The following is a 19,360-nucleotide window of genomic DNA, read 5'->3' on the forward strand; positions in this document are numbered from 1 at the left end:
CTTGTCTCCTCACCAAGTTCAGGAACATCCTCCTGCCCTAGAACGTGGCACCTAAGAGAGCAGCCACTGCCAGAACAGCAGCTACTTCTCAGATTCCCAGAGCTCAGTGTAAATTACCATTCAGATTAATGATTTGAAATACACACTGAACTTTTCCATTGTGCGATCAACTTGTGAAAGAGTTGATTCATGTGACACCACAAGAAAGCCACTGTCAGAATAGGGTGATCGCACTAAAAGAATAGCTGTGGATGTCTCAATGAGGTAGCATATTTAAGATGCTATTTCCTTACTTGCTGTCACATGAAATACAATGAGTACTCTTGTAATTCAAACAAAGATCTGAAAAAGGTACCACCCATCATCAATTTCCATGAAGGTGTATTACAGAAGACACAGACAAGTCCTTCTTTAAAATTCTGTTATTTTTACATGTTTCTAAAACCAAAAAAAACCATACAGAACAAAAAATTCTCAAGTAAATGTATTTATTATTGTTGGATTTTTTAATGCAGAAATACTGTTATTTCAAGTATAGGCTTACAATGCTGTTTCACTGTTCTTCATGCCAAAACAATGCACGTTTGGCCAACATGGCCAACAAAAAATGGTCAACTGCATTCTGCTCAGGAGGGTCAAACGGTGGTTTCAGATATTTATGTCCAAATCTCATTGACAGCAGGATCAATTACATTTGCACATGAAGTGAGAATGTGCCTCAAAAAAACCCCACTAAGATTAAGAACTCTTGCTATCTTAACACCTTTTTTATACAGAAAAGTCACTTGTATACATGGAGAAAATACATATTCAGGGTACGAAGACGAAGTTCTTAAAATCCATGTCGCTTTGATTGTTACAACATTAAAATGCAAATTAGTCTTTTAATATGGACTACAGTTGTGACACCCACCAGAAACAGCTCTTCCCCTACTCCACAGTTTTAACTACGTATAGCTCAGTTAATACAATTTTCAGAACAGACCTCTGTTTCACCTGTCCCTTGTTTTCAGTTAAAAGCTTAGTTCTTTTATCAATGGCTGTGAAGCAATTTTCTATCCTTTTATATTTTATGTGAGTATCAAATACCAAAAGAGTGCTTTCGTATGTTTCCAAGAATGCCTTGTGCATTAACCGGTGCAGCTTAGAGCAGAATATGAATAATGCTGAAAACAACTAATGAAAAATATGGCTTTATGCTGAAAAAAATTACTTCTTTTAACTGCAGCCTCTTTAGCATGGAATAAGGCAAGCACCAATGGACATGTGGGCAATAGCAAATGGTTTTGTAGCCATTAGTAGCATCTTCTATCATCCTCTTTACTATTAACAAAAGCTAATGTTAAAGCAGTTATGAAAAGCCAAGTAGATGTCTACTTGCATTTTAATGATAGGATTTGCCTAAGTAAATGTTATCCTCTGAAAGTGAAATTCACATTTCATGACTCAAAGTTTCAGCCTCCAGTCTTACAGCTGGAGTTCTGTCTAAATGCAACAGAGGGCACAAAACAAAACCATCTCTTAGTTCTAGTTCTAGAGGTCACCTCGCTCAGGGACACCCAACCTGAGTCAGGTCCTAGAGGAATGATGCGCTCACCATCCTGAAATACCGAGGCTGTGTCGGGCGCCAGTTATCAACCAGGGGGAGATCAGGTTCATTCTCAGCATTCTTGGATAGGCTGCGGAGCTTCGCCATCTGCAGGAGAGCAAAAATCAAAGTGTCCTGATGGAAATCCCTCGGGATCAAATCCACAGCCCAACAATTAAACCAAGCTGGAGAGAGTGTCTCCTTCAAAGTTGTGAAGATATCCTTCACCTCATTATCACAAGAATGGTATTCATGTTCTTTTCCTAGCCACAATATTCTTAGAAATAGTGAAGACAGAAAAAAAGGGTCCTATCTGAACAGAACTGTGAAATGTAAGGTCATTTATGTACTGTCTGCAGAACTGTGTACAGTCACAGAAACTGAGCAAAGTCCTCAGAAAATGCAACTAGAACAGCCTATGTCCTAATAAACCTCTCCTACTCTAACCTAACCCTGCCTTAGTGGCTGACAGCTAAGAAGCCTCTGGAATTGCAAGGTGTTAAGGCTAAATTTAAACTAATTGTTGATTTCCATGGTGGATCTGTAGCAGAGGACATATTCTGCTGCAGTGACACAAAAAAATCCATTATCAATAACAGGAAAGTAAAACCAGATAATGACTTGGTCAAAGTTTCAAATGGTTTGTAAACAGGGCCTGCAGCCTGACTCTCCCTGGCCTTTTTATTTTTTAACCAAGGTATGGTTTTTTGGGGGGATGCCATGAGTTCTGTCCATGCTCTTCAAATAATGCTCTTCCTCTACTGCTTTTCAGTTTTCAGAGGATGCAACACATATACCCACTTACAGATACATAATCTTCATTTGCTGTCACTGGCATGCACAAGATTGGACAGAAAGTGCATCAGCTCTGATTCAGACACTTGAGACCTCCCTGTTTGGCTTATTGTGAAAAGGATGCATACACTTTCCTGCGTGTACACTTGAATGGCACACATCAGCTTTGTTTGCAAGTAGCTTCGATATGCTGATGTATCTAGCAGAGTTCAAGTCCAATAGAAGCAGAACCTCTGTCTGGGCTGTAAAAGCTGGGTTCACTGTGATGATAATAATTCCAGTTTAGGGACTGAACTAGCTCAGGCATCTCAGCACTGATCTTCACTACAAGGCTCAGAAAAGCCAGCTATCTCAAGTTTGCCTGAATAATGATGAGGTCACGTTTATAACCAGAATAATATGCACCAGCTGGATTATTCACCTGAAATTAAATTTCAGATTTCAGATGAAGAATAATTTGTATGGGAACAGCAGGAGATAAAAATAGTTTATCAGTTTTGTTAATACTGAAAGTACTATTGGAGAAGAGATTACTAGGTTTTATTATTATTTGTGGAATATCTGCCCTACTTAGAAAAAAAAAAAAAAGCACATATTCAGGCTATAGCTACATAAAGGTGAAAAAATGTGTCTGCAATTGGATAGTTATTCCACAGTTAAATTCCCATCCTTTCGTCAAAACTAATCTAAACAGAAAAAATGTGTCTGCAATTGGATAGTTATTCCACAGTTAAATTCCCATCCTTTCGTCAAAACTAATCTAAACAGATAGACCACCAACACTGTAGCTCACAGGGATTTCTGGTAAATTAAGTTTTCCTGTAGAGTACTGATTTGCAGTGACTGCACTTATCCATGTGGCTAATATACTATTACCATCTGGCTGCAAAAGCATCCAAGCAATCCACTGTAAATGCACAGGCACTTGAAATAATTACTATTAATGAGGCTGACATGGCAGTACACTTTCTAGGATTAGAAATAATTGGCAACACAATCCTCTTTCATAAATACATTATTTAGACTGCAGGCATGCTGGAGTGAGAAAAGGCTTTCATTGTATTTGTATACAGTACCTCGCATACACTGCCAATTCTGCCTGAAAAGTGGTTATCCTGGGATAAGACCCAATCTATATGTCTATATAACTATACTACATCTATATGTATGTACATCCTTTTTATGTTAAATGCTCCATTTTTTCTACAGTAGGGCCAGTTAGAGAACAGCCTGTATGTCTCCCCAAATTCACTAACTTTAGATAAGCTGAAAAAAAGGCCATGACCAAAATACAGCAGTGATCAAAAAGTGTTTGCACAAAGCTGGATCAATGATGTGATTAGTTATTCCTTTAGAAACACCTTTTAAATCAGAGATGCTTGGTAACGACGACACTTTTCCCAACAAAATCTGTAGCTGATCTTCTGTAATATAAACCCCTAAGCAGATTTAGTTTGTGGAAACCAGTCAGACCATACTTCTATTTTTCACACAAGTACCAGCTTCAAAATAGCCCACATATTTTAATTTTCAAATGGGCAGGGAAACAGGAGGCAGATCAATTCAGTAAGCTGTGAAAATTAAGCTGTAAATGAACACATTACCATATTTCATCTCTTGCCACCTAAGCTTCTCATCATACCCAAATTCTATTCTTCAAAAGGTAAAGAGCCACATAAATACAAAGTACTAGAAAATAGTCAGTCACTTGATTAATGTTCATGTTCTCACTACCCTGGAGTCTTGAAATTTGTGATATTTTATGATTATAGTCTGCTGAGTAGAGGAACAATCTCAGATGAGAAAACTGACTTGTGTGGTACGAGTAGAATCACAGGCTGAAATGATTGTGATGAAAGAGGGCATTTGAATTTCTATAAATGGGATTGAAGGAGAATGAGGATTAACAATAAATACTTCTTTATGGTAAGTGACCAGAGAAGGCTTTCAAATTAACAAGAAATTATAGTTATCTGATGCTGCTCCTGTTTGTGAAAATTTCGCTGGTATACCTTCCAGAAAAAAAGGGTTATTAAGCACCTGATACAACACTTCTGTAATTTTCTTGGTTATGTGGTGCCGTCTAGAATATGGGGCAGACAGAATCACCAATCCCATTGAATGAGTATTCTGATAAAAAATATTTGGGAAAGAAGCATGCTATAAAAGATGTATTTGCAAAGTAGAATGTTCAAGAAGTCAGAAATGCTCAGCTGCATTAGGTGAGAACACTGGACTCCTGCTTCATTCAGTGCACAATATAGTTAGAGTACCTGACCATCCCACTGCATTTCATTCCAGATGGTCATTTTTTCACTGCAGCTTTATTTCATAACTTGTCTAGTGACTACGCTCAAGCATTCAGCACGGTAAGCAATGAACACTTTATGTGAGGAAGCTTGAGCCAACAGAAATGGTTGAAAAAATCATGCATAATCAAAGTTGTTGGTGGAAGCTTAACATAAGCTTTAGCTAAATGTGTCAATGTCCTGCTCTAAATGGTTGCAGGAGAATACAAGTTAATGGCTTGAGCTCGCCTACACTGGCTCTTGGTGTAATGCAGTGTTTTGAGCTCTGCGTAAAATACAGGGTATGAGCCACATCCAGCTCCATCCTTTCCTACTAGCAAAAGTTAGTATCGTGGGAACACAGGGACTGGGAAACAGAGAACTACTCCTTTCTTTAGCTGATGCCACAAGAGCTCTCTTGCCCACAGGAGCAAGAACTCTCATATATAGTAACTACTGCTTGCTGTCAGCCCACAGGAGCAAGAACTCTCATATATAGTAACTACTGCTTGCTGTCAGTCACACTCCAAACTGCTGAAAACCCTTACCATCTACACTGTGTTATGATTTTACTGATTTATAAAGCTCTCTGATATCTGTGGATTTGAACCACCATGATGTCTGACATGGGCTAGGAAACAATGAGCCCTTCCAAGTAGAGAAGGTCATTATCTCTGCTCTATTAGTTAATGTAGGAGTCATACAGAGGCGGATAAGAGATGTGTCTAACAGGTTGATTGCATGTACTAGGTTGTAGACTGCAGTCATCTGAAGATTTTTACAGGTTCCTTATGGAGTCCCAGAGTAGTTTCTAAGGCATTCAGTTCTTCACTGTGATCTTAAGCATGCAATCTCTCACAGAATCCAACGAGCATTTTCGCTTTTAAAAGAGTAAGATCAGATTATGGCATGTAACTAAAATGAAGTAGGTAAAATATAATCTATTTGACGTTTACCTGGTCTGAGCTGACTATGATAGGCTCTCTAAGAATAATCCAGGTGATGCACTCTTCGCAAGGTGGAGTAGTAAAAGACCCATGGTAGGTCCAGTAGTCACGAGATTTAGGGAAAAGAATTGAAGGATCGAAGTTTGTAAAAGGAGCTTCTTTCCCCTTTAAATAAAACACAACAAAAACAAACACAAAACTCTTCAATAGCTCCAGTCAAAGTCAGGCCCAGATGCAGCTCTGTTTTTTTAACAAACAGAGAGACTCAGATACTTCAAAGGAACAAACTAAGAAAACTAAGCAAACATCTACACAAGACATAATGATGCAGTGTAAAGTAAGTGGACTGAATGACCCTCACAGATGGGCCCAGAGAAGCATGACACAACATAAACTCCATGATGCTACTTCTTGTTCCTGAGCTAACTCCTCTGAAGCAGTGTCCAGTACTAACGTGCTTCACCCATTTCTGTGCAGAAATTGTCCTCCTTCTGGCCTCCTTTCTTATGGAAATTCTGCCTATCTATTGAATATTGGATTAGGCCACCATGCAATGAAGGAGGCAGGTACTCTAGATTTATAATATTTCTGCTAACAACAAACAAGACAGCCTATGAAATGTGAGATTCTTATCACATAATGTTATCTGAGACACAGATGTCTATACTCAGTGGCATTTCCAAAGGTCCATTAGGCAACCTATTCCAAGGCCAAATGGACCAATTGATAAAGGCGCCTTTCTTTTGTCAGTGACCACTGAGGGAATAAGACTCCATGCCTAGCTTTTAGGTGAGTAAAGTCTGGCAAGATGACTCTCATTTTCACAAAAATATAAGGCCCATGAAAGCCAAAGAAGGCTCATATGTAAATGGAAGAAATTACTTTTCTTGTTAAGGAAAAGCTACACATGTTTTTGTTCACAAGGATATTCTGGCAATGTTGCAGAGTAGAATTTGAACACTGGAAAGTCATGCCTCTTGATTTTTTCTTTTTTTCCTGAGAATTTTAAGCAATCTTCCTATAGTGAAAAGCCAATATAACTACCTTTGTTTTGATGGCATTTATTTCTTCAAGAATTCTCTTCATCTCTGGTTTGGGAGTTTCCCCTACCTGTAAAGAAGAAAGCATCAGCTAACCAAAGAGTTCTGCTTGGTCAGTTCTCTTCCTGATCCTATTTTTTTTATACATGCATCTAAACATGCATCAACCATAAAATTACCATGCATTAACCCAATCTATCACCAATCTATCACCAATCTACAACGCTACCAGCTTAGTAAGCTATGTCTTCTGTCTGTACCCCAACAGATATTATGATCCAAACAAGGAAATTGTATCAGTACAGAAACTCATGGTTAATTTCACAATACAGCTACTTCTGTTGACATTGAATTTTCTAACAAAGATAAACAACTCTTCAGACTCAAGTACAGAAGTTGGAAAAAGTTTCATTCTAGTTTAAAAACTGGATTTCATGGTCAGATCTACTGTTCGCAATTGCTGATCTCAACACAGTCATCCATCTATCTCTAGTGAATATTAATTAAACAAGAAAGAGTAAAGGCCAGTATTTCAGGCTAAGACTGCATGCCCCCAAAAGGGTTTTTAAAAAGGACGAGTTACATTTATTGTCTGTGAGTTAGTTTTGCCTGTGAGAAAGTTCATTAAAAGCCCAGGAGTGGCATCTGTCCTTGAAATCAGTCCATGACTGGCATAGAACACAGCTGATTGCTATTTGTCAGAGGGCTACTATTGACATTGTGTCCCCAAAGCAGAAGCAAATACATCTGGATTTACAGTTTCCACCAGCCAAATAGTGACACAATAGCTGATGGGAGAAGTGTGTGTAGTACTGGATACCATTTGAAATAACATGACTCGTGCTCTATAACTTGTAAAGCATGCGTTACTGAAAGTCAAGACCTTCAATGTGCTATGATCCCTAGAAAATATATTCAGAGGGTTTTGCTTTTTTAACCTTGCAAGAATAGAAAACTCTATAGCAGCAGTACAAAGAAGGGTTGCACACTTCTACTTACCTGCAAAAATATGGCCAAAACAGCTATTCCATCAGTTCTTCTCACAGCATCAAGGTAATTACTGTATTTGGGATTCCAGTGTAACAAATGTAGCTAGAAACAATGACAAATGTAAAAACCCCACCCTTATCAGCCATGAGAGGTTGAATTTAGAGTTCTTTGTATAAATGAGAGAGTAGTTTGGGGCAACAAACAATGAGGATTAGGCCTTCAAAAAAAAAAAAAAAAGGGACAGCAATTCATGTATGAGATATATCAGCCATATATTAACATTTAGACTACTATTTTCTTTATAATAACCCATAAACATCTCAATACAGAAATTGCAAAAAAGAACAGTAATCTCAAAGCTGAACACAGAAAAGATGCTTAAGCAAGCAGGTGGAACATGCATTTCAGAAGTCATTACTGATACGATTCGTTTCCACGTGGCTTTCAAATTACAGCATTTCTAACGAAGAATCTGTATGAATGTAAGCGCTGTGTATTGATAGTCTACAGTTCTCATCTTCCCCTACAACCCTGAAGTGGTAAAAATAAAGGTAACACATTCTTCCTCCTTTCTGTCACAATAATTTTAGACTTCTGCTATAATACTGTACTTTTAGAATACTGTTTTAGTAAGTTTGCATTGCTTCTCGGTGATTTAGTCTTGCTACCTCATGTTTCAAGCCATATTGGTTTGAGAACATGCAAACTTTTGTTTCATATAGTACTTTTCCTTATGCTGTGAGAATTACTTCAACCTGATTCACATTTATAAGAATCGATGGGAGTAAGAATAAAATGTCACAGATAAATAAACAGAAAGAACACCTTGAAAAGCAGAGAAATGACAAATTTTGTCCCACCTGAATGATAATGCAAATGTTGTTTTACACCCTATTTCAAAGTAAAAAGCAGCGACTCTTACCTCTCCTGCATATCTCACTCCATTCACAACATGCTCAGAGCCATGGTCATCAGATGAACCCCAGTGAAAGTGAAGCTGACGCAGCCTGTAGACTCCAGGAAGTGGCCCACCTCTCAGCACTGCAATTGATAATCTGCAACAGCATTAGACTCTAGTATCTTCTAATTCTTTTAAAAGAAATAGATATGCATTTAAAGTATTTATATACATATTTAATGTACAGATGCTCTACATTTTGAGTACTGAGTACCTCTTGGAAATCTGCACTAAATTTAGTACCACCTCAGGCAATCATCTTCAGCTATATGCAAAGACACCCGGACAAGACTGAAAAATGTGATACAAGATCTATAGAAGAACTATACTTTTCTAAAGTATTATCTGGAGGCATAGTGAAATACATTAGGTTATCAAAAATGGCAGGAGATGTCTAAGCCCCTAATCAGAACAGTCAAGACTCTAGAATTATTCTTCTTGCCTTAAGGTAGACATTCAACAGATGGTGACCCAAATCACTCTCCGGACTCCACTGATTAAATGTGACTCCTCTGTTGACTAGAATGGGAATTTTGAGACATAATCCACCTACTTTTAAAAGCCCACATAAGACACCTAAATTTGGATGCCTTAATCTTCCCCTGAATGCCATCTAATATCTACCTATATCAAAGCACAGAAAAATAGCCACGATTAAGATCAACTGCTGAAGTGCTAGTTGATAAACAAATTCCCACAAAACACTACAAACTATGTTTCTTACTGCAGGCTATGACTTATTTGTTTTAAAAGCTATAAAATTACTTATGCTATGATGGCTGCTCCCTCTGGCTGTGGAAAAGGAAAAAGAAAACAGCAAATGACTCAGAAAAGCAATTGCTGAGAATGCAAGCTATTTTCCTGATGAATAGTGCAGCCGGTGATGCACAATACCTGTACTCTAAATAATCTTAACATTTTTACATTCTGTGTTAAACGAAGGTGATGTATTTGAAAGGATCTCACAATAAAAAGGGAATAACTGCTTCACGTTCATAAAATACTAATTAATATTAAGTTCTCATTCACTTTATTTGGAGATAGGAGTTACAGCATTCCTATAAACTATTCAGCAGTTCTAAACAGGTCCTTATATACTACAGGAAAAATCCTTAAATCTGAAAAGGAACTAAATCTATTCTCATCTCAAGAAATGAAGTACTGAGAGTATTTTTTACTGAACATTAAGAGCAAGCTGTTATTTAAAAAAAATTCTTTTTACTTGTTCCCACAGACAGTCAGTACTGTGGTCAACGCAGACGCGGTAACAGTAGTAACTGGCAAGGCCATCAACTCTCCATTAAAATAGATCTGTAAGTCCAAATAATCCAGTTTAAGGTAAAAACGTGTCATTATTTCCACTGATGGGCCATCAGCAGACATTTTTGATTGGGCATTAGGTGCAGCCCTGTATCACCTTGTGCCAACACATTCCTGCTTTACTCATCTATACTATAAATAGACAGTAGCTTTTACTTAGCACACTTTAAGCAGACAGAATGATGCAAAGAATAAGATGCCTATAAACCAACATATCCTGCAGGAAATTTCTTTTAATGCAGGTTTATTTCTTTTAATTTCAAATGTGTAATAGAAAACACAGAAATACATGAAATTACAACACAAGTAAATGTAATATCCTTATGCTTTAAGAATAAAAGAGTTACAAGAATAAAGTTCTCCAGTATTTAAAACATAAAAAATCCCAAACTGTCTGCACTGCTCAAAGTTAGTAAAATAAATATTTTTTTTTAAACATGTGGCTTGGAACTTAATTTCTAAAGGTATCTTTATCCTCTTGGGTTTTTGTTTTCAGAAAATACTAACACAAAGAAATACACACCCATATAACAGGAAAAGAATATGAAGTAAAATTTTATAAAAGAAACTATGGTATCTTAAAATTACTTTTTAGTGGTGTTAAAATACAGCTTTATTTTTATACATCTACATTTTTATATGTAACAATGAATCATTCTAACAATTTTTACATAGGAAATGTTCACCTTAAATGTCTGACTCTCCCAATTTTAAGGCTGTGATAGGTGTTTTCCTACCATGAAACACAAAATGATGCTTTTCTAGAAGGCCCCATGACTCACTCTGAGCTTCTATGACACTGCATGAAATGAAAAGCAAAAGCTTTAAAAAAGGAGCCTGCAGGCTCACTTCCTGATATATGGGCAGCCAGCTTTTCTCTTAGTCCTCTGAAATACTGTGTAATCCTTTCACATGGCTAGCTGAATGGCTGGACTTACTTCTGACTATTGGAAGTGTTACTTCTGACTATTGGAAGTGTGGCATTTCTCTTCCTGTTTCTGCTCTACAGGAAGTAAGAGGATGGCCACAGCAGCCGTACTAAAATGCAACTCCCTCAAACATGCTGTCATTGAAGTAACATGGCTCAGCTGCTGGAATATACAAAGCAGTCCCGGAAGGCAGGAAAAAATTATTTGCTCCTTTTTGGCACCTTACTATTGCAAACTCTCATTCCACTGCTCAGTGACTGACTCTTTTTATATGGGTTTTCACATCACTCTCCACTAGTTCCTGACACCAGACATAAAAATGTCATGTCAGCCTGAAGTACTTGCTCAAATGCCGTGTGTCTCCCCACCCACACTGAAGAACGGTCTATCACAGAACAATCCTACATGGACACACACATGGGCATCATTTCCAGTAAAAAAGCTCACCTTTTATTCAACCCATCATAAACTGAGCAGCATGAGACAGAACTGGCTAATAAAAGAATAGATTTTTTTCCACTCTCAGTGTAATCACCGAGGCAGATGTTTGGCCCCAGAGAGGGCAAGTGCTGCACAGAAGGATGTAACCAAGGAGAGAAAAAACTGTATCTGTCTGTTTACACAGCAAAATGAAGCTGTCAAACAGCTTGAGTGGAGATGGCTGCTCCACTCACTTTGCTTTAGGTAGCAGGGTGATTTTAACAACAGAAATGTTACAAGAAGGTTTTGAAGTAAGCGCATCCATTTGCTGAGAAGCTTAGGCAGAGGTCTGATTTTTAATCTGTGCTAATGTCAATTGTCACCTCTCCTCACTAAGGTAAAATTGGCAGAGTTATGCCTACACAAATGTCCTCCCTGTTTCCTGTGAAGGTATACCATGAAAGTGCGGTGGAAAAACACAAGGAGCACCAGACAGACTTACGAGGTGAGTTGTTTATAAACGTGAGAAGAAATAACTGTTCTTACAAGATTTACGATCCTCACATCCTGCCAAATCCACAAAATGAACTGGTGAACCACAGTGAAATTAAATTAGTAAGGTATTACTGCGTGACAATTGAAAAAGACACATTACCTTTGTTATGCTGCTTTATAACAGAATCTAACAGTGCAGTATAAAACCCTCAGCTTTTTAATGTCACTGCCACATTTCGCATGTTATTAAAAGGCCTCTGCTCAGAAGAGGTTCTCTGTACCAAAACAGTCTGGTTAACTGCAGGAATAAAATGTGTTTCCTGAAGGGTTTTGGAACTGAAATTTCAGTTCTCACTGAAATTTTCTTTAAGCAAGCACTGAATAGATAGCCAGAATTACTTTTGTTTGTATTTGAACTTTGTACTCTTACAGGGACAGACTGGGAAAGAGAAGTGTCTAACAGAAGTCTGTCAGGGTGCCACCCACTCTCAGCTGCACTGTAACACAACCTTTCCAGTTTTGTGCCTCTTGATCACAGCCTGTTCATGTGAGGTCCCAAATCATCTTTGTTTGTGATCTATGCTAGGGCTGAAAACTGAGAGACCACTGCATAACTGTAGCCTCAGCATGTCCTTGAATGTTCAAGCATTTTTACCTCTAACAATGGAATTTCAAAGTTAACAGAAAGTCATCTCCTAAATTCCCTGTATCCAGGCTCTGCAGTGCTCATGTTAATGCTCAGTACATTCACACAGACACTGTAAATGGTAGATGTGTTAAACACTGAAGGAAGAATTTAACTTTGCTGCTTTTTGTGGTATGCAGCATAGCCATCAAGTGGCATGTACCACAGCTACATAAGCGCTGGGATTTAGCTGTGCTATTCTTGTAATGGCTACTGGCTTGTTCCAGTGTAAATTCAGTACACAAAATGTTAAGTAACTTTTTGCCAGAATCAATGAAAACGTAAGTGTCTATGGACAGACTTCACCCAGTTTTAATTAAAGTGACTGGGTTCTGTAGTCACTGTTTTAGAACCAGTCAACAAATAAATGTTTATTCACCAGAAGTTCATAATTAAAATCTCATTTGCAAAGACAGATGAGATTTCCCACAAAGTGGTACTCTAGGAACTGCTGTCCAAAAGCACTAATGATGCTAAGAGATCAATATGCAACAAGCTCTCACTACTTACAGTAACTGGCTCTAATGGTTTGGGGTTTGGGGTTTTTTTTGCATCATCCACTTCCAAAGGCACACATTCCTTTGAGAAGAAATCGAAAGATTCTGCAAGCAGCATCAAGGTAACCTTGTACGAAAGTGTGCCTGCACTGAGGTGTTGCAAGGCATTAAATGTCATCTATCAGAAAGAAAAAAAAAGGAGAAGTAGGAATCTGTTTGGCTGGTGAACCTCCATAGAAAGTGACAAGGAGGTAACAAAAACTGTGAAGATGGAAGAAGGTATCCATTTGACGTAGCCTTGGTGTACCTCTCCTTAGTCGATGTGTCTGGGTTCCAGTACAAGCGTTATGTATCTTTACTGTTTTATTAAATAAAACTGAACACCTTGATCTAACTATCTAATGAAGGTATTACAAAGAAAGCCAAAAGGTTATTAATTGCAAGGAAGTCACAAGCTATATAAGTCACACAGCATCATGACAATGGTCCCAGCAGTTAGGCGCTCTCAGGAAAGTTCCCTGGCACAAGTATTTTTGGAATTTTAAAAGCAAATGGATTCTGCTAGTAGAAATAAGATTGCAGCCCTAATTCAAAACAAAACCAGTCACTGCTGGATCTAAAGGAGTATCTGAGTTGCCATTCAGACCAAAACACATAGCAGGGTTATGCTGCCAAAGTACGTAAGTTCTGGTGTGGGTTTTATTTGGCACAGCCACCTAGGAGGTTTTAATTTCAGCTCTCATTTCTTTCCTGGATTTTGAGACTCCAGCCTCCACCTGCAATGGTTTTACAGTGTTTAAGGTCCTTCTTCCACATAGATATGGAAAGACAGGCTACAGAGTCCACAACAATCCATTAACTTGTAGGAACAGGCAGCAGCGGCATGACACACCTCCTACAGCAAGTATCTGTCATCAAAGCCTTCAATTGGATAGCAGATTCTTAAAGTCAACCAGACTTTATAAATAACTGGAGATAAATTCTCCAATTCCTTCCACTAGACTAATTCCAAAGATAACAGTAATAAGGTCTCTTTCAACATAACACGCGAATTACATTGGATGGCACTCTTCCCAGGAGCTTCTCTCTAACCATTTCAGTGTAAGAAACTGTCCCAATGGCAAATAGTCAAAGTATTCCAGGCAGAGAAGACACAATGGAGGTAAAACTTAGAGATATCCGAACTAATTTGGTTTACCACTCACCTTTGCAATTTATTCAGCAATTTATATCATCTACCACTAAAGAAAATCTAGATAGCACTACAGATAGTGCATGACCACTCTAACTGAAAAAGTCAGGAAAATAAAAGGAAGCCCTCAGTTTTCTGATTATCTCAGAAATAATTAAGGTAGATACGACAGAGTGATAAACAGGAAGACAGACAGATAGAATGTCTTTGTTCCAAAGGAATAAAAGCTTAATTCCTTTATGATTGCTATTATATATGTACATATATATGTATTATGCAGCTCATGGTACTTTTACAAAAAAATAAGTCACTGTACATATCCTAAAAACCTTAAAACATGCTCAAGTCAGAAGGATTATGCACAGTGGAATCTGTCCTGCAATTAGCATTATATTAGAGAAGGAACACCACCCACAGACTCTGCAGGCAATGGTATAACAAAGGAGACATAACAATAAACACTGAATGATTCTTGCCTTCAAAGAGTTGAGAAATACACCTACTTTTTTCCAGTGAGTCACTTTTTATTTCTGAGATCAGAACACAACAGTTAGTGAGCAGTTCATCTGAAAAAAATTTTCAGAATATTCCAAAACTTTCTGCTTTTTGTGGTCAGTGTTGCATCCATGCTGTAGATTGCTCTGCCTGGATACTCACTCCTGTGCAAAATCTGAGTAATTATAACAATTATTACTTTGACATTTATGCAGAAGATGCAACCATTGATGTATCTGATTCTGTTCCAACAAATACGAGAGATGGTAAAAAATGGTAAGCAATTACTACCAAAAAAATGGTCATGGAAGTCTTCTCATATGCCACAGCTACATCTCTTTACTGATTGATGTATTGTGTTATCTGACACTAATAACATTATTATTCAAATAACATCAAAGATTCCCACTTTGCTAGAAAATTAATCAAACTCTTGACTGCATAGTCATTTATGAGTTTTGATAGTATATTAGCTAGTCCAGCTTCCATACATTTTGATCCTCAGTTTTCACGAAACACAAGTCATTCATTAAAAATCCATTAAATTAAATCCATGCCCATAAATATTTAAGATCAATCAACCTATTAGTAAAATTCCTCCTAGTAATTATAGCTGTCAATCCCAGTGATATTGTAAATTGGAACTTTTCATGCAGTTAAGAAATAAGTCTGTACACTGGAAGACACATTTTTCAATATTTGACTGAAACCAGTATTTCTTTCTCTTACCAACCCATGTACTATAAATAATAACAAAATTCTGATGACCTTGGTACAAGAATAGAGTGAGGTATGCATTTGGTTATTCCTTTTTATCACAGTACTAATGCAATTTCATACATATTTCAGTAATGATTTTTCCTTTGAAATATGGCCAACAGTATTAACATGAAACGTCAGTGGTTCTGCCAACATAAACTAAATATTTCTAGCACCTGTTAAAGAGAACAGACATATCTCTTCAAAATACGTAACAAACAACCTCTTAAAAGCTATGCATTATATATGCAGCACATTGTGTGTTGTCATAACTACGAGTGGATAAAATATTTTGGACATTAAAGCTTAAACACTGGAGTTTCTCAGCCCTATAATCCTCATTAAGACAAAATCTCATGAATGCCAAAGGGAGTTTTAACTGATTAAATACCGTGACTTTGTGGCAACATCTGGTTCATTACTTCATTTATCAGTAATTACATGGGTACAGTTTTCAAATATTGTAACTTCAGCCACATACATAATTAAAGACATTCTGCTGGGCCTCTCAAATAGTGTGAATGGAATTCAGTCCTCATAGATAAAACCTAAAACCTGGACTCTTTTTTTCCTGGACAGCAACTCAACTGCAGTGGCTTTTGCAAGCTCAGAAATTCACCTTACACCTTAACTCATCCTGCATCAAGCTTCTTTACAGCTCTCTCCACTCCCTAGGATTTTTTACCTACGAACTTTAAAAGTAGGCCCAAGCCTTTTCCAGCAGTTGAGCAGGGCACTGGAGTCACGGATACTGGTACATCACACACAGGCAGTACACAAAAACCTTCCGACAGACATGAACATTCAGAGCACACACTGTCTTCCAAGCAACTTGAGGAACAGTCATTGATGTATAATGACAGCTTGAGATTAAAACAAAACTAACCTGATCTATCGAATGAATCATCAAATACAACTCTGCAGGTTTTCCCATTATTGAGGATGGTCTTAGCTGCACCAGGATCATAACTAGCAAACCATGGTAGTAGGGAGCGATCATAATGCACGTCTTTGTTATTGATTTCAATAGGTGACTGATGGCGTCCTTTGGCAATTGGGTAATTTTTGTGCCACTGCTCTGGTCCTAGGAAAAAATACAGAGAAACATCATGAAAACCCTCTCCAGCCAAGTATGAATTATAGTTCTGTTACAATGAATGCAAGCTCGGCTTTGCTTAGTTACAGAACATCAATTAAATGTATTAATAAGCAGGTTACTAATCACCTGGTTGTTAGTCATGCTCTGTCAAGAGTTTCACTGTATAAAAGCTATTAGATTATTCTAGCTGGAATACTGGATATTGCAAGTCATTCAACTGAACCTGAAATCTCATAGCAACCTCTAGACTTTACTTATTAGAAGACTGACAATACACCAAGAAAGGAAACCAGAGGTGTACGCTCCCAAATCCAGCCGTGGCTAGAAATAGGATGAGGTATACCCAAGTGATTCAAATGTGGCACCATGTACCCATCTGGAGAGAGAAAAGGCCACCGATACCTGAAGAAGACAGGAATTTGAAATGTGGAACAATTATCTGCATGGTTTTATCAAGAACTTCACGTGGAAAAAAGCTGACCAAGGGAGGCCGCGCGCAGCCCACCGGGATTCCCATCCCTGCACGTGGGAGGGACAGTGGCTGCGCCGCTGACCGGCACCGCTCTTCCTGCACCAAGGCCAGCCTCAGGCTGGCTTGTAGAGCTCTGTCAAATTTTGAATTCTATTAACAGTAGGCAAACTGACGTTACTTAACCTAGAGACATCTGCCACCGCCTCTCCTTTCACCAGCCTCGCCTCCTGCGCACTGCGAGCCACCACCTAGGGGCCGCGCTGCCGCACAGGCCCCGGCCCGCCTGCAGCCCGTGTCCCCCCCGGCCGGGCCCAGCCCGGGGGCCTCCCGCCGTGCCTGGAGTCTGCCCTGACCCGCAGCCGCGGAGCAGCCGGGCCGGGCGGCGGCCCCGCGCCCCCGCTCACCGTTGTCGCTGTCGTAGCCCCACGGATAGTAGTTGGGGTTGATCATGGTGTGGCTGCCCCCCGCGCCGCGCCTCTGCCTCTCCCGACGGCTCTGGCAGGACGGTGGCCTCGTCTCACGGAAGCTTTTTATAGACTCCCGCCAACTCCGTGCCCTTCCCCGGCGGCGGGCCGGGGGGGACAGCAGGGCCCCGGCCGCCGGGGGCGGGGAGAGCCGCGCTGCCTCGCACCGCCCTGCCTCGCACCGCCCGGCCGCCGCCCCGCCGCTCCCGCCGGGCAGCCGGGCGCCCCCGCCCCGGCCCGCCGCCCCCCGCCCGCTGCGGCCGCCGCGGCTCCTCAGAGCTGCCGCGGGGGACGGGGGCTGCGGGGGTCCCGCAGGGTGCGGGGTGCAGCGGGTGATCCCGGCGTGGGGGACCCGGCACGGCTGCCCAGCGGCCCGGGAGCTGCGGGGAAGGGAGCCCAGCCGGGCGGGCGCTGGGAAGGCCTGGTGAGGGGAAGGGGCTGCTGCCGCCTGCCCCGGCGCCCAACAAGCTGGAATATAGAAAAGCGCGAGTGTCCAGAGCTAGGTACAGGCAAGGTACCGAGTTTGTCAGGTTCAGCTAACGTCCACATAACGCAGACAGACATGCCAAGCTTAGCCTGGCTGGTTTCTGAAATCAAATTTACGTGTTACTGGCAGGCAGGATGGGCTTTTTGTGGCTGGTTGCAGAAAGCCTGTTGGCCATCAAGACCGCATCAGTTAGGAGAGGCTGGGTCCCTCCCGCGGAGACGGCATTGGGATGTGTTTCCCACTGGATGTGCAGCATAACCCTGATGGGGAGGTCAGCTGGGGATGAGGGGATGAGTCCAGCAGCTTCTGTGTGCGAATGGCTATCACAGGTTCACACCCTTCTCCATGAAATTCCCACATACACGCCTGGGTTCCAGCTCTGCTCCCTGCTGCGCTGTCTCCCACTGCCTTCATAAACAGCTTCCTGCAAAAATTCCGTAGCATTAATTGCCCCTGGCCTTTAAAAAGGTGCTGCTTCCTACTGCAAGGATTCTTGGAAACTGCAAATCATTAAACTACCCAAAAATCCAGTTCCTGCCAGCTCCAGATAAAATCTTTATTATCAAATTAAGCACAGGATCAGTTTGCTTTGCTTCTAATTCTCATCATTTAGCAGGGTGTTATGCATCAAATGGCACTTAGAATTGTAAGCATACTTGTTAGCGTGATGTGTTCTTTGTGCGACGCCCATGTGACATAGACGCCTAAAAAATATTTGTTATTCGCACACATAGGAAATTACCAGATGAGTTAGAGAAGACAGAGGTTAGTACCGGTGGCATAAAACAGGTGAGGGACTCACTAGGCAGAAGACAGGATGATGGACTGAAAGGTGAATTATTGTGATTTAAAATTTGGTAGACTTTCTATCTCAGAAGAAGTGAGATGATTTTATTTGATAGTAGTAAGTGGGGACAACAGTACAAGTTGGTTAAAGCAAAATGCAAGTGGTGCAGTTGGAAGCATGGGGTTGTCATACAGAAAAGTTTGGTACCCCTGGACGTTGTGTAAACCACAGTGGGTGAAGTTTAGTAGCAGAAAGTGCAACGCAGGGGTCTTGTGAATCGTGGTCTTGGCTGATAATGTTTTTTCTGCTCTGAAGTGACAGTGAAAGAGAAGGAGGAAGAGTGGGATTCGTTGGTGATAAAATGTCAATAAGTATTACCAGGCAGGAACGGCTCACAAATAAACAGGCACAAACCAGGGGCGTGTCACTGGTGCTGGAGAGACCCTGGTATGACCTCCTCTGAAACAGGTCTCTCATCCTCATAAATCTGAATTAGGATGAATTGGAACAGGTGCAGGGGAGACAAGGGAACTAAAGAGCCTCTTTTACAAGAGGAGACTGTAAAAGCTTAGTGTGCTTTGCATAGCGAACAAATGGTAACAGGGGAAATGACAGCTGTCTGTATATATGCATCATCAGAGAGGTAAACACCA

At 40.1% G+C, this 19,360-nt stretch overlaps 1 protein-coding gene across 1 annotated transcript; it reads right to left on the reverse strand.

The window, feature by feature from the left end:
* Positions 1–489: 489 nt before the first annotated feature.
* Positions 490–17,558, reverse strand: LOC130146774 (carbonic anhydrase 3-like). Its single transcript, XM_056333269.1, has 7 exons — positions 17,374–17,558; positions 16,285–16,482; positions 8,571–8,689; positions 7,658–7,750; positions 6,663–6,728; positions 5,628–5,783; positions 490–1,696 (listed from the first exon to the last, which is right to left on the reverse strand). The coding sequence occupies exons 1-7, from the start codon at positions 17,417–17,419 to the stop codon at positions 1,577–1,579; spliced, it is 798 nt and encodes a 265-aa protein (XP_056189244.1). The 5' UTR covers positions 17,420–17,558; the 3' UTR covers positions 490–1,576.
* Positions 17,559–19,360: the final 1,802 nt, after the last annotated feature.

Source organism: Falco biarmicus, chromosome 3 (assembly GCF_023638135.1).
Source record: "Falco biarmicus isolate bFalBia1 chromosome 3, bFalBia1.pri, whole genome shotgun sequence".
Lineage (NCBI taxonomy): Eukaryota > Metazoa > Chordata > Aves > Falconiformes > Falconidae > Falco > Falco biarmicus.